The sequence below is a fragment of the Prinia subflava genome, chromosome 4, assembly GCF_021018805.1.
Source record: "Prinia subflava isolate CZ2003 ecotype Zambia chromosome 4, Cam_Psub_1.2, whole genome shotgun sequence".
In the NCBI taxonomy this organism is placed as follows: domain Eukaryota; kingdom Metazoa; phylum Chordata; class Aves; order Passeriformes; family Cisticolidae; genus Prinia; species Prinia subflava.
The window spans coordinates 33,999,521-34,013,175 of NC_086250.1; the positions used below are offsets into that span (position 1 = coordinate 33,999,521).

Genomic DNA, 13,655 nt, shown 5'->3' on the forward strand with positions numbered 1-13,655 from the left:
TTACTATTAATACCAGAGTTTAATTACAACTTACTGAAATCCCTAAAGCTCTTTCTAACAATTCTTTTGTAGTTTAAATGAATTACTATTATTGTTACAATGTTATTTCAATGTGAAATCTTGTGATGTTCTCACAACTGTTTAGTTTATTAATGCTTTTCTTTAATATTGAAGCAACATATGTGGAGGAAAGTCCTCTGCATGCCCACAAGTTATTGTGATTTCCTTCCAATGTTAAACATTGGTTGGACACACCATCATCTTCAGTGTCAGTCTTTTATGTTTATAGTCCCTTCCCCCATCAGTGTAGCCCTGAGACACTTCATAATTCTGTCAGTGTTGTTGATGTTTGCACTTCCCAGGGAAACAGGGAAGATCTATTATCCCTTTTTAATATAATTGTAACTGGGGAAAAGTTGAATAAAACACCAGCTATTGTTGGATGTCCTAAGCAGGGCAACAAAACTGGTGAAGGATCTGAAGCACAGGTCTTACAAGGAGCAGCTGAGGAAGTTGGGGTGTTTACCCTGGAGAAAAGGAGGCTCAGGGGAGACCTTATCACTCTCTTCTGCTGCATGTCAGGTGGGGCTCAGCCCCTTCTCCCAGGTAACAAGTGATAGTACAAGAGGAAATGGCCTCAAGTTATACCAGGGGAAGTTTAGGTTGGGCATTAGGGAAGATTTCTTCACCAAGAAGGTTGTCTTGGTGATTTGGTACAGTATTTTGGAACAGGCTGCCCAGGGAAATTGTAGGGTTTTAAACCCTGGAGATATTTAAAAGATATGTAGATGTGGCACTTGGCACTTTGTTTAGTGGAGGACTTGGTAGTGCTGAGTTAATGCTTGGATTAGATGATTAGAGTTTTTTTCCAATTGAAACAATTCTATTATTCTGTAAATCTAGCATTTCACCAGACCAGGGGGCAAGGATTTGCTATCAGGCTGTCAGTCACAGTCAGATGTCCTACCCTTTAGGTTTTTCCCCTTTCAGCAGAACTGGGAGTAATGTTTCGCTAAGAGACCTGGTTAAAATATTCCCTGCTCAGCTGGTTTTGTTGTTTGCAGTGCTCACAGAATTTGTGAAGAAATAGAGATTATTTTTGTTGAAAAGCAAAACTAAGAATTTTTACAAACAAGAAACCTATGGTAGCACGCCTTCTTGAGCATTCCTAGAGCTGACGGTAAGGAAAATTCCAGTGTTCAGAGGTAGTTTCCAGAAGAATGAGTGGCTGCAAATGCTTGAGTAAATAAGTACAGAAAGGAGAATTATAAAATTTCACAAGCACTGTTTTAGTTCTCCACGGGTCTTTTGACACAGCTGTGAGAATCTGTATACAGTAAAATGCACAACGCAGCATTTTGCACTTGATTTATGTAACAACTATGAAATGCATGCAGACATGGGAATATGTCTTTTTCTCCTCTGAAATGGTAGTTCTAAGCCAAGAAACAAACATAGCTTTTGTGTATGCTAAATGGGTGATTGTCATTGGTTTAGTGTTATGTATTATCAATGTTTCTAATGGCAGCAACGTAACCCAAATATGTTATCTGTAGCTCTGAAAAAGGCTAGAGTGCTGTACTGTTCATCTCAAACAGCAAATTCCTCTACAAACACTCCATTAGAAATTCTGAGTTCCCACCACTCTGCTCTCTTCTTATACTTGAAAACCTTGTTGAACTTGTTTTGTCTCTTTGTCACTCTTTTTGATCTCCATTCTGCATTTCCTTAGCAAGTTTCTTGTCTTCTGTCCATGCTGACTTCTCCTTCCCTGTTGGGATTGTCTGTCTGCACCAGTTCAAAATGAGGTTCTGGATGTGTGTTAGGAGGTTTTTTGTGTGTTCTTCCTTTATCTCTCTGCTATAGGTTATGTGTAATTCCTTCTGTCATGAATATTTTTCCATGACAAGATTTCCATATCACCGTCACTTTTCTTCTCTCCTAAACCAGATTTTCCCATTTTCCTTTCCAACTAAGTCTTGCATACAGGCTCTCAGAAGTCCCTGATCATCACAGCATTTGTCTGGGAGATAAGTAATTCAGGGTAGTAGGACACCAAATACGATAAATTTGCTCAGAGTTAGGCTGAAAAAAGTTTGCCAAGGTTTTGTTACCCTGTACTGGTTTAGTGGGTGTCAGTTTGAGCACTAGACAACTACAGACCTATGGAAGGAATGACCATAACAAAAACTCAACTGTGGATCAATGTTTTCTCTTTTTTCCTAATTTCTTCAGAAATCTCTTGCATTTTGGCTGGATTTAGGCTGATCCAGACATAGCTATGATGCACTGAAAAAATTCTGCATAAAGAGAACCAGGATGACACTAATAGAGTGAGCTAGGAGGTGGGAACGACTGTGGGAAAATCTAAGTGCACAGCATGGATTAGTCAGATTCTGGCTACCCCAGGGCCATGGAGCAGGGCAGAGTTAGGCTGCACAGAGAAGGAAATGTTGCACCCTCACAGACTCTTTCAAGAGACAGGGCAGAGAGTAGGCTGAAGAATTAGAAACCAGCTTACTTTCCTCCAGCTCTCTCCCAGATAAACTAGATGGCCTAGAAAAACCATGACAATACAAGAATTTAGACCAAAATTCAGCAATTCAGTTCTATTTATGATAGCAAATAAATGTTTATTTAAGTACTACTGTGAACAGAAATACTCTATAAATATTTGGAAAATATTCTGATCTCATTAAATTTGCAAACTTCTCACAGCCTCGTATTGAACTTTTGATGGCTCTATCACTAAGAAGTATCTTCAAATCTGTGTGCTCCTTTGGACAGCCTCAAATAATTTAAAATCCACCTATATCTGCTGTTAGCCCTTCAGTGATGAGAAAGCTTGTGAATTTCTTGTTCATTTCGTTTTGATAAATACAGGCCACCACTTGGATGCAGAAATGATAGGAAGACCTTCCTTTCTGGAGCTGCAGGGAGTCATTATAACTCTCACTGTATTAACATTGTTCACATATTAATTCACTACTTTTTGTGAAGAATATAGTTGTTGTAACATAGCAACCATGTGCAAATCCAGACAAGAGAACCATGTTTGAAGAAAAGATGGCACTAAACCATAATCATTCTTAATCTGACTTAATGTCAACATACAACATCTCTAATGTAATTTCCTTCTGCTTTTGCTCTTCTATGTCTAGTAATTCATGTAAGAGTAAAAATCATTATGTAACAGAATAACTGTGGATTACAGATAAATACATATATTTACTAATAGCTATATTAAGAACCACATCAAAGCAGAAATATTAAACAATTGTTCATGTAACATTTAGATTTCTAGTTCAATGACTTAGATGTAATTGTTTGTTGTAATTACAACACATTGAACATGCATTCTGATTCATGAATTTAGCTCCCTTGATTTAACCTTTCAGCTAACCAAGTCTCTGTCATGTTCAGGCACTAAAAACAGCAATTTGGTAGCCCTATGAAAGTATGGGCAAGTCAGGAATTCTCCATACATCAACATACCATTTTTCTTTTTCCGTTTAACCTCAGAGTAATAGTGAAAACTAAATATAATATGTTTTTACAGTCTCTTTTACAGATGTTTATGGACTTCCCTGGGTTTTGTTGTGTTTTTAATACAGCAGAGACAATGAATATTTTAAAGCAATTGCTAGTGACAGACCCCATTAGCAGTGGCAGCTCTAATGAATAGTCTTAAAATCTAGTAAAATATACTGTTACTCCTACATATTTTGTTAAGTTGCTTTCAAGATAAATGGAAAATATATTACAGTTAGGCTGAATTAATTGTAAACTTATTTAATATTTTTGCACGATTCTTCAGACTGTCATTGCTTATTTGGCCATCAATACTCGTCAATTACTATGACAAATTATATAAAATATGTCATTAATTTAGTAAAATAGTGATCCTATGCTTAATGATTTATTGTTCTTGCTTTTCACAGCAGAGTTTTAAGTGAAATCATGAGTAGATTTTCTGTTTTTCCATTTATTCCCTCTGGTTTAGAAACATGAACTATTGCTAATAGTTCCAGCAATCTCTCCTACAGTGAGGTTGCCAAGAAAATTGCTGATTGGTATCATGCACTTTGTAGTTAGAATTTCTGTGGTATTTAGGGATGCAGAAATTAATAACTTTCTATTTCAAATCCAACAGCTGTTACTGGAGCATTTGGAGTGCCTTGTCTCAAGACACGAAAGGTCCCTGAGGATGACAGTGGTGAAGCGGCAAGCACAGTCTCCCTCAGGAGTTTCCAGTGAAGTTGAGGTCCTCAAAGCTCTGAAATCTCTGTTTGAGCACCACAAGGCTTTGGATGAAAAGGTACAGTATGGGAAAAAAAGCTTACCAAACAAGCTTTAACTTGCCTAATTGCACTTTATGATGCAGCAGAGCAACAGTATTGTTTGTTTACTCCTTGGAATAAATCCTGTACTTAGAGCATTTCTCTGGTGTCCAGAGAAATCTGGAATTTACGATTGTATGGCCAATTGCTGTAAGGCACTCGAGGCCACTTCAGCTATCTTTTGTAGACAATAGAAGAGACTTTCAAAATAAGCAGATCTCACCCCTACCAGACATGCTTCTCCTATTTAGCACTAAATAAAGATGAACTTGAGGAAGTGTATTTGGTGTAAAATGTGCTTTTAAGTTATGGCCATGAAAATGTAGGTATATATCAGATTTTACAAGCACACAGAGAGGCAGAATGAGATGTTCCTAATTACATAAGGGAACCTGGCTCTTAGATATTTTCAGGAGGAAAACCTCCTAAATTTCAGAGATCTTTTCAGCCTTTGCTCCATAAGAACTGTGTTCCATTTACAAGTAGTGTAATCTAAAGTAAGTAGTACATTCTACATTATCAGAGGTGATGAAGGGTCTGCAGAATCAAGGTAAAAACCACCGTTAACTGCATCAAGTCATGCTAATGAAGAGGGTCTTTCCACTGCATTCCTCATACTGCATTCCTGTATCCTGTCTGGAAAGACTATATTCAAAATGAATGAAACTTTGTACAGCTGTGAATAATTACCTTGAGTACTGTGTATATGAATTCAGAAACCTAGTCTAGAAACAATAGAAGGTGATGTATCTGAATTAGTGCCTCAAAACTACACATGCAGGGAGCATGTGAGAAACAGGGCTCCTAAGCAAAGAACCTCGTTCCTTATGGGGTCTGTTTTGGCTGATTTGTTCATTGCTGCTGCTGAGTTGCTTCTCTGGGATGGCTGGGTAAGCAGGGATGACATTGTGCAGCACAGCATCTGAAACCATTGACTGCACAGATGGGCTGTGTTGTACAGAACCAGTTTAATGGTCTCACGGTAACAAATTCAACTTTAACTTTTAGACATATACTCAGAAAGTTGTATTTACTTAATGAACTGAGGTAGCAGTGTATATATAGCAATATATATATCTCTGGTAATGAAAGCATGAGACACTGTGGGTTATGAGTCATACTAGGTTAGCTACCAGGTTCAAAGTTAAATACATTTAAGGAACTTAGACAAAATAAAAACTTATTATGTGCTTAGATATATCTTTTGAGTTATATGTTCTACTCAGCTATCATGAAAGCATCTTTAAAGAAAACCTAGAAAAGGAAATATAATGACTTTTAGCCAGTGTATAAGCTTTTGGATGTCATTAGGACTTAAAAAATCCTGTATTATTAAAAAGATCTTTTGAGGATTGATGGAGTTTAGGCTCTGAGCTTTGATCTTTTATCCAGCATTTTAAATATCAATAAAGCTAGGGTAGGGAGCTCTCCAGCTTTTATACTTGTTGACATTGTGTTGGATAAGTATGAGAAATAACAAGAACTAAATTCGAAATATATTCTAATTATTCAGCAGTTGTGTACCTCTTACACATTTTCTTTTGTGAGTGTTTTAGTGCTGTGGTACTATGCAGTTTATTTGACATCCCATTTTGAAAATTATTGTACAGAATTAGATTGAAGCTACATGTAATATTTTGACTTGCATTATTGAAAAATTTGACTTATATTGTTGAAAATTCTATTCTTATTTTAAATGTAACAGGTAAAAATCAATATTCAGCATCTTAAAATTTTTTGGAATGACACAGGTAGACATTTTATGTATCTAATTGATTCCTGTCCCAGTGGTAATGACAATTATGAGGGTAGAAAAGTCAACCATCTACAATCATATTAACAGAAGATTCATTCCATTATGAAACAAGTTTTAAAATTGGTTGGTCAAAATTACTTTTTTCTGACTTGCTGTTTACCTGTGTGTGGAACCCTTTTAATTTTGATTCAATAAATCATATTTTTACTATAAAACATTCTGAGATAAGTCCAGTAAACAGTTTAATAAACTATTTTAAAATAATTTGCTATAAACCCAGCACACATTATTTTCAAGTACAAATCCTATATAGAAATACCTGGATTTGTTACAGTGTCTCTGGAAGGCTTGGATCAAAGATGTTGCATATATCGCCCAGATACTTGATAATATAATGCTTTCACAAATTGTCAGCATTATGGTGATATTTATTTAAAAAAAAGTAAAAAAGACTGCATGCAGTCAAATGTGCTAAAATTTTTTTATGGCATGTGAGTCATATATTCTGCATGGTGACAGAAAAATTATGTAAGTTAGGTTTGTTTCAGACCCTAACAAAATAAGATATCAATCCACCTATAAAAATGCATTGAATCTTTTCAGGGACTAGTAGAACAATGTGGGTTGGAGCTCCTCAGAGACATCTGGCCCAACCTCCTGCTCAAAGCAGGGCCAACTGTTTAGGTTGCTTAGGGTCCTGTCCAATAACTTATGAATATTTCTAGGCAGAAAACCTTTTCTGGTGATTCACCACCCTCACTGTAATTTTTTCCCATAATACCTATCGGGAGTCACTGCTTTTTAGTGTTGCACTGGTTCCCTCTTGTCCTGCAAGGTCTTCCCTTCCTGCACCTGCAAGAATCTGGTTTTATTTCCTCCTTTGTATCTTTTGGTTAGCTGGTTGTAGACAGCAACTAGATCTCTCATGAACCTTTTCCTCTTCACTTTGACCAGACCCTGCTCTCTCAGCCTGTCTCGTATGCTGTGTGCTCCAGCCCATGGCCAACTTGGTGGGCCTTCATTGAAATATGCTAATATCTCTCTTTTACCAGGAAGCCCAAAACCAAATGCAGCCTCAAAAGTCTGGAGGGAAATAATCATTTCCTCCAATCCACTGGCCAAACTGTGTGCTGGCCTTTTTCACCACTAGATCTTTTCTGCAAAACTGCTTTCTCTTCCCGAAGCCTGTCTCATTCCCTAGGGAAACTCATTTTGTGGCAATGGGCTGCCACACTGGCTTTGTGTCACTGATCAAAAACCTCTTGCAGTCCAGTCCATTTTTGATGCACCATGGAATCTATTTCACCAATTCACATCTCACCAGTTTCTCTAGGGATTCATGGAAAGTCTTGCAGAACACCTCAGCAAAGACAAATAACATTCACTGTTCTCCCCTCATCCATGGAGCCAGTCGTCTCCTCATGCAAAGCAGGTTGGTATCACTGGATTTTGACAAGGCCATACTGGCTCTCCCCAGTCACTATCTTGTCCTTTATGTGCCTGAAAATGCTTTCTCAAAGATTTGCTCTATAACCTTCCCTACACTGGCCAGCTTGTACTTTCCTGGATCTTCCCAGGATAACTCCTGTGTTTCATGAAGAAGGACAAAACATTTGTGAGTTTTCCACTCCTCAGGAATCTCCCTGACTTCTCCTACTTTTGAAGTTGAAAAAAGGCCTTTCTGTGACAAACTAATCAAGTCTCTTGGCATCCGTGGATGGAGTCAATCTATTGCCTTTGACTTACATGTGTCTTGTCTTCCTGTATTGTGGGTAATGCTTCACTCATACAGACTGTGCTGCCGTGCTCAGGGGAGGCCTGCAGGCAGAACCTCACAGTAAAACTAAGGTAAAAACCCATGATTTATGGTACACTGGTGTCGCAGCAAAATAAACAGTGCCCCATCAGAAAATGAGCACAAAGCTGAAGTAGGTTAATGGATAAAGAGTAACAAAAACTGTCAAAAGTGCACTGGAAATATATCATGATCCTTTGCAAATGAGTAACGCAAATTTTTTTTAAATTTTTTTCTTCACAAAAATTGTTGACACTAAAACTATTGATGTAGTTGTTACATGCTTGGAAAAGCGTAACAAAATATTTTCATGAGAAGTTTTGCCCTTTAATCTTACAAAAATATGAAGAAAATCTTAAAATTCTTCCTAAATGCAAATTTTCTTTCATGTTTTCACTTCCTACACTACGACATCTTGATGTGTTGTAACAAGCTCTGCCACAAAACTTGACTGATAATGAAAGGATTGCTACGTGCACAGTACAATACAAAAATCCTCCTCATTATAGTAATGAAGAAAATGCAATGAAACCTACTAACAGTTTGGAAAGTAAAAAATAAAATATATCAATTTCTAGACAGGCCTGCTTAAGTATAAAAAGAATCAGGAGTGATACCTTATTTCAAAGTCTCTTGACTTTCAATCTATTACATGAAGTCTGGGCTTTGCCTTTACCTTTTGTCTAAAAGATAGATCACCACTGAGAAATGCAGCTGTGATTGCATTAGAGAGAGAAAGAAAACATGGCTGTCATTGCAGTTTTTTCAGTCTGACTGCTCCTTCAGGTCCCTCTCGTTATCCACATGCCACAACCCTGGAGAATGAGAGCTTGTCATGAGCTTCCCATGTGAGAGAGCCAGTCCTGTTTGGCTGAATCCAGTAGGTATCTTCTAGTAAGTAGGGAGTGGTAAGAGTATGCTTTGAGGCTTACTCCATCATCTGTACAAGATCTTAGTAGTACCAAACAAAAGTCTTCACAGACTGTTTTTGCAGTTTTAACATATTTTATGAGAATTTTTGCTTTAGGGCATGGGGATAATGACAGAGTTAATTCAGTTTAGAAATGTTTACCATTTTGTGATCCTCAGAAAAATCTCATTGTGTTTCCTTGGGTAAGTTGTGTCACAGCAAATGAAATTGATACCACACTAACTGTATTTTTTATTATTGTTATTGTTGTTTTATTGTTCTTAATATTATTTAGAAATTTAATTTGACAGAAGCTATACATATTTTCCAAAAAAATTGTATATCTAATTATGCTAACATTTTTTAGAAATACAAAACCAAAGCACATGGGCAGTTCTGCTAGCAATTTTAAATTTTCATCATCTGAGGAGTTAAATTCAGTGACTGTTTTACCTAAGTGTAAGGTGAGGTTATATCTCACAATAAGCATTGTTAAAAAAGTGTGAAGTTTTAAACACTAGAACTTAGGAGTGATTTGGGCTAGGACCAGTGTGAAATTCTGACTTAACATTTGTTATAGCCTTTGCTATTACAAGTCAGGTTAAATTTGCAGCAGCATTCACAGAGTGGAAGCCTCCCTTCAGTTATTCACCCTGTCTTTCTTAATGCTACAGTTCCCAAACACTTCTCTTACTGCTGCTAAGTAGCTCATACCTTTTTTGTGGGATTTTTTTAATGCAATGAATAGTTGTGGAGCTAATGTAAGACAGCACTACAAAATATTTTATGATATTATATATGAATATACATGGAATTGTTTATAAAAGAGGAAGTGAAGACAATATTCCCTAGAAATCATTAGAGCTGAATAAAAAATAGAAGCTCATGTTAACTTAATGGTTGGAATAGACATTGACTAGGTCAGAAAATACATAGTCCTTATAGACAATTCAGGAAGAAGATAGAAAAAGTAGTATGTTAATTGTGCCATTCTATAGTTCTACTTGACTTCTAATGTCTATCTGACTATGCAGACATTTTTCTTATTTTGCTTTAAACTTTGGGTTCAACTTTTAAAATGTGCATTTGGTAAGAGGAAAGAAGCAACTTCTCCAAACTCAATTTTTTTGGTCAGTGTTGTAAGAAAAGTGTCCAGTTTATCTTCACAGTGGAAAGCAGCTACCAGATGTTACTGTCTTAGCTAAGAATCAAAACCCCACTGGTTCTCTTGAGATTAATTAATGGCAGAAAAGTGTACTTAATATTCTTGCAAACAAAATTAGCCTATTCGTGTCACCATTGTCATTATCTTTTTATTCATTAACATGTAACTAGGAGAACTTTTATTTAATAGACTGTTCATGGAAGAAAAGTGATTCAATTCTAGCATGCAAGTGGTTTTTTTAAAGCTCTTTATGGGCTGCAGATCTGAAGAGAATGAAGAAAGAATTTGACAGCAAGCAAAAATGTGGGAAGCAGTTGCTAGGAGACAAGGAAGATGGGTGATATTTTGCACTGACAGCAGTGCTAACATGACATTGACTATGTTACATTTAAAGATAATGTAGTTGCATTTAAAAGCCAGAAGAATACCCACTCATCTGGGCTTATGTTGGATACACCCTCTAACATGGCGAGAGCAACCCTTTTTCGCTGTGTCTGTGACACTACAATCATAAAATCACAAAATGGTTTCGGTTGAAAAAATAATTAAAAATCACCTAATTTGAACCCTCTGCCCTGTTAGGGACACGATTCACTGGACCATGTTGCTCTAGGCCCCATCCAAACTGGCCTTGGACACTTCCAGGGATAGACATCCACAGCTTCTCTGTGGAAGTCTAACCTGTTCCAGTGTATCACCACCTTCACAGTAAAAAATGTCTTCCTAATACGTAGTTTAAATCTGTCCTCTTTCAGTTGAAATCCCTTCCACCTTGTCTTGTCACTATTTGCCCTTGTATAAAGTCCCTCTGCAGCTCTCCTCTAAGCCCCTTTAGAAACTGGAAGGTGCTATGAGTTCTCCCTGGAGCTTTCTATTCTTCAGGATTTTGTCCTTTAAAAATGTTTATGATAGCATTTCTGTTAGATCAGTTGATATCTTATTAGTCTTACCTTGTGAAACCTTTTTTAGTAAAGCACTATCATGTGCCCAAGAAAATAGAAATATGTTGAAGGATCACATGAAATTTAAGCAGAGTAACTTCTGAAGTGATACACATGATCTCAATAAGATAATTCTTATTAGCTATAGTTACTCACTCACTGTCACTTCAAGAAAACAGAAATCTGTATTAGACGCCAATCACTAATTGGCATCCATCATATGAAAAATTGTCAGATAAAAATAGTTTGCATTTGTTCCAGTTTCTTTTTCTTTTACAAGATAGTGACCCAGAGCAACAACCTTTCCCACATCTCTCAGAAATGAGGATGGTTCTGTTTGAGATTTTTTTTGCTGCAAACATAAATTTGAAGAGGGGATCCAATAAAAAAAATTCTTTGCACTACATTTGTGTATGGCTGACAAAGAAATGTAAAATGAGAAATAAAGTTACAGCTTCTGGGTTGTAAACCGCAGCAGATTTCTTCTTCAGATCAAAGCTCTGATGTAACGCTTTATTTTTTTTAACTAATAGAATCAAAGATTTTCCTCAACTTTAACAGCTGTTATTTGTGTTTGAAAATGAAGAACTAGTTAAAGCCCTTCCAATGTCACTATGGCAAATGTGAATCTGAATTTGTTGTTCACTGGTCAGATGAAAGGAAAAAGGGTATTTTCTGTGCCAAAGCAGAGTTGCTTTCAGTTCATTTAGCAACTGTTCGATTCAGAGAACAAGTAAGAGCCATCAGACTGCAATTTTGGCTAGGTCATTATGAAAAAGACAATGTATTAACTGTGTATGAGGTGAGGTAAGGCAAGGCAGGACAAAGGAAACAACTTCCAACTGTTGCTCTGTCTTACACAGGTAATGTTCAGTGTTGTCACTGACAGTAGGCCAAGAATGAAAAGAAATGTATTTGAATGTAATAGCTCAATAGTCAGGATAGACACATTTATTCTTGATCTGGTTTTGCTGAAGTGCCAGCTAAAAAATTGTGTATCCGGAGTCTGTTGTTTAGAGGGAGTGCTGTTTACAAGCTCTAAAATGGCTGTATGAAACCCACTAGGATTCAGTGCTACAGTTCTACACTGTGTAAAGTTTAAGGATAATTCTTCACATTCCAGCTGCTTATAGAGCTGTGATATCCTTAGTAATGTGGCCTATTTGGTTTGCAGATTCTAGCACCATTCAAACTGAATGTCAGTGTTAGACGTATTATAATGTATTTTTAAAAATATATTCTCCTTTGTAAGGCACTTGGCCTTGAATGCATGGAGGTTTCAGAAAAATTTCAAGTAAAGTTGCCAAGTCACTCTATTTCATTTTGACTTTCAACAACTGCCTGTTTGTGAATTTTCTCTCAATCATGTTGTCCCAAGGCAGCATTTTCAGCCAAAGGGATTGAAGCCAGAAACATCATTGTAATTTTTCCTTTTTCTTTTTTTTTTTAATATCTAATCTGTGATTTTGTTAAAAAGTTGTTTTATACTAGCTCCCACTGTGGTTAGAGACATTGAAATCAGGAATCTTGAAGACATGTCTACACCCCTCACTAGTTGTTCTAAATAAACTATGTAAAGAGGAACAAAAGCCTCAAAGTACTGCATAAAAACTATATTTGAATTTTTTAGAAAGGGTGAATAGTTTTGTTTTTATGTGTTCATTTCCTGAATATGTGTTTCATCCTGAGATTTAGACAGTTTTAAAGTCAAGTGAATGTGCTGGGGTATGGTTTTGTCAATTTTCACCTACTAAAGTCTAATCCATTCTTGGGATATAGTGAATCTCTTTGCAAAATCCCATTTCTGTCAGTTGTAAATGAAAATGAAGTTTGTAAGGTAAGGTAATATTTATTAGACTGAGCTATCACTGGAAAAAATATAAAAGCGTTAGGACATATACAACTGTTTTAGGGATCTCCTGTATTTGTCAAGGATGTGAAACAATGAAAACGTGTCCTGTTTCTTTGTAAATGAAAGACTGATTTTGTTTTGCCTTATTTTCCAGCTACATCTCTTGGTCTAGTAGACTTTGAGCTACCAGACCCTACAAACATTGTTAATAGCCTTAAACATCTGTGGATCAGCAGCTGGAACAGCATTGGTGCAGTGTAGCTGGGACACGTAAAGAAATATACCTTGAGTGTTGACTGATCAGCCAGGTTATGAACTCATTTATTGTGAGGTGCCTAATGAAGTTCTGCAGATTAGGATAGTCACAGGGCCCTTAACAGTCAGGGGAGAGTCACACACAGCACTGGAGGTCACTCAAGGTCTGATTTGCCTTTGGTTGTACTGGGAAACTGCAGCTATATTGCTGGCTTAGATTACATGAGCTACATGAGCTGACAATGAACCAGAGCACTCAAATCAGCTATGAATGTGTCTTCAGACACATTTAGTATTAACTCAGTATTAACTATTAATAATCAAAATTTAGCAATAATTGAAACACTAGTAATAATGATAATTGAGATCATCATCATCCTCTGAACAAATTAGGTTATTTGTTAAACTGATGCAAATACGGAGACATTTTCTGCTTATGAGAGTATATATTGTTTATGACCTCTTGCAAAATTGAAACAAATGCATGATGATATAAAAGATCTCTAGTATATGGACCTGAAGGCAAAGTTATTTTTCAATGAATTTATTGCATTCAGTTACTATAAATGGATTAGTTATCTTCCATGGAGTGAACTTAAAGCATCTGCAAATGTGGGGATTCTTTTCTTTATCCTTTGTAA

General features: G+C 36.5%; 1 protein-coding gene across 2 annotated transcripts in view; it reads left to right on the plus strand.

The window, feature by feature from the left end:
- Nucleotides 1–13,655, plus strand: part of PPFIA2 (PTPRF interacting protein alpha 2) — a 205,659-nt gene that overhangs the window by 95,265 nt on the left and 96,739 nt on the right. For both annotated transcript variants that reach the window (XM_063396404.1, XM_063396405.1), the window contains exon 3: nucleotides 4,154–4,318. In XM_063396404.1, the coding sequence (XP_063252474.1) occupies nucleotides 4,154–4,318 (165 nt within the window). The remainder of the gene's footprint in view (nucleotides 1–4,153; nucleotides 4,319–13,655) is intronic.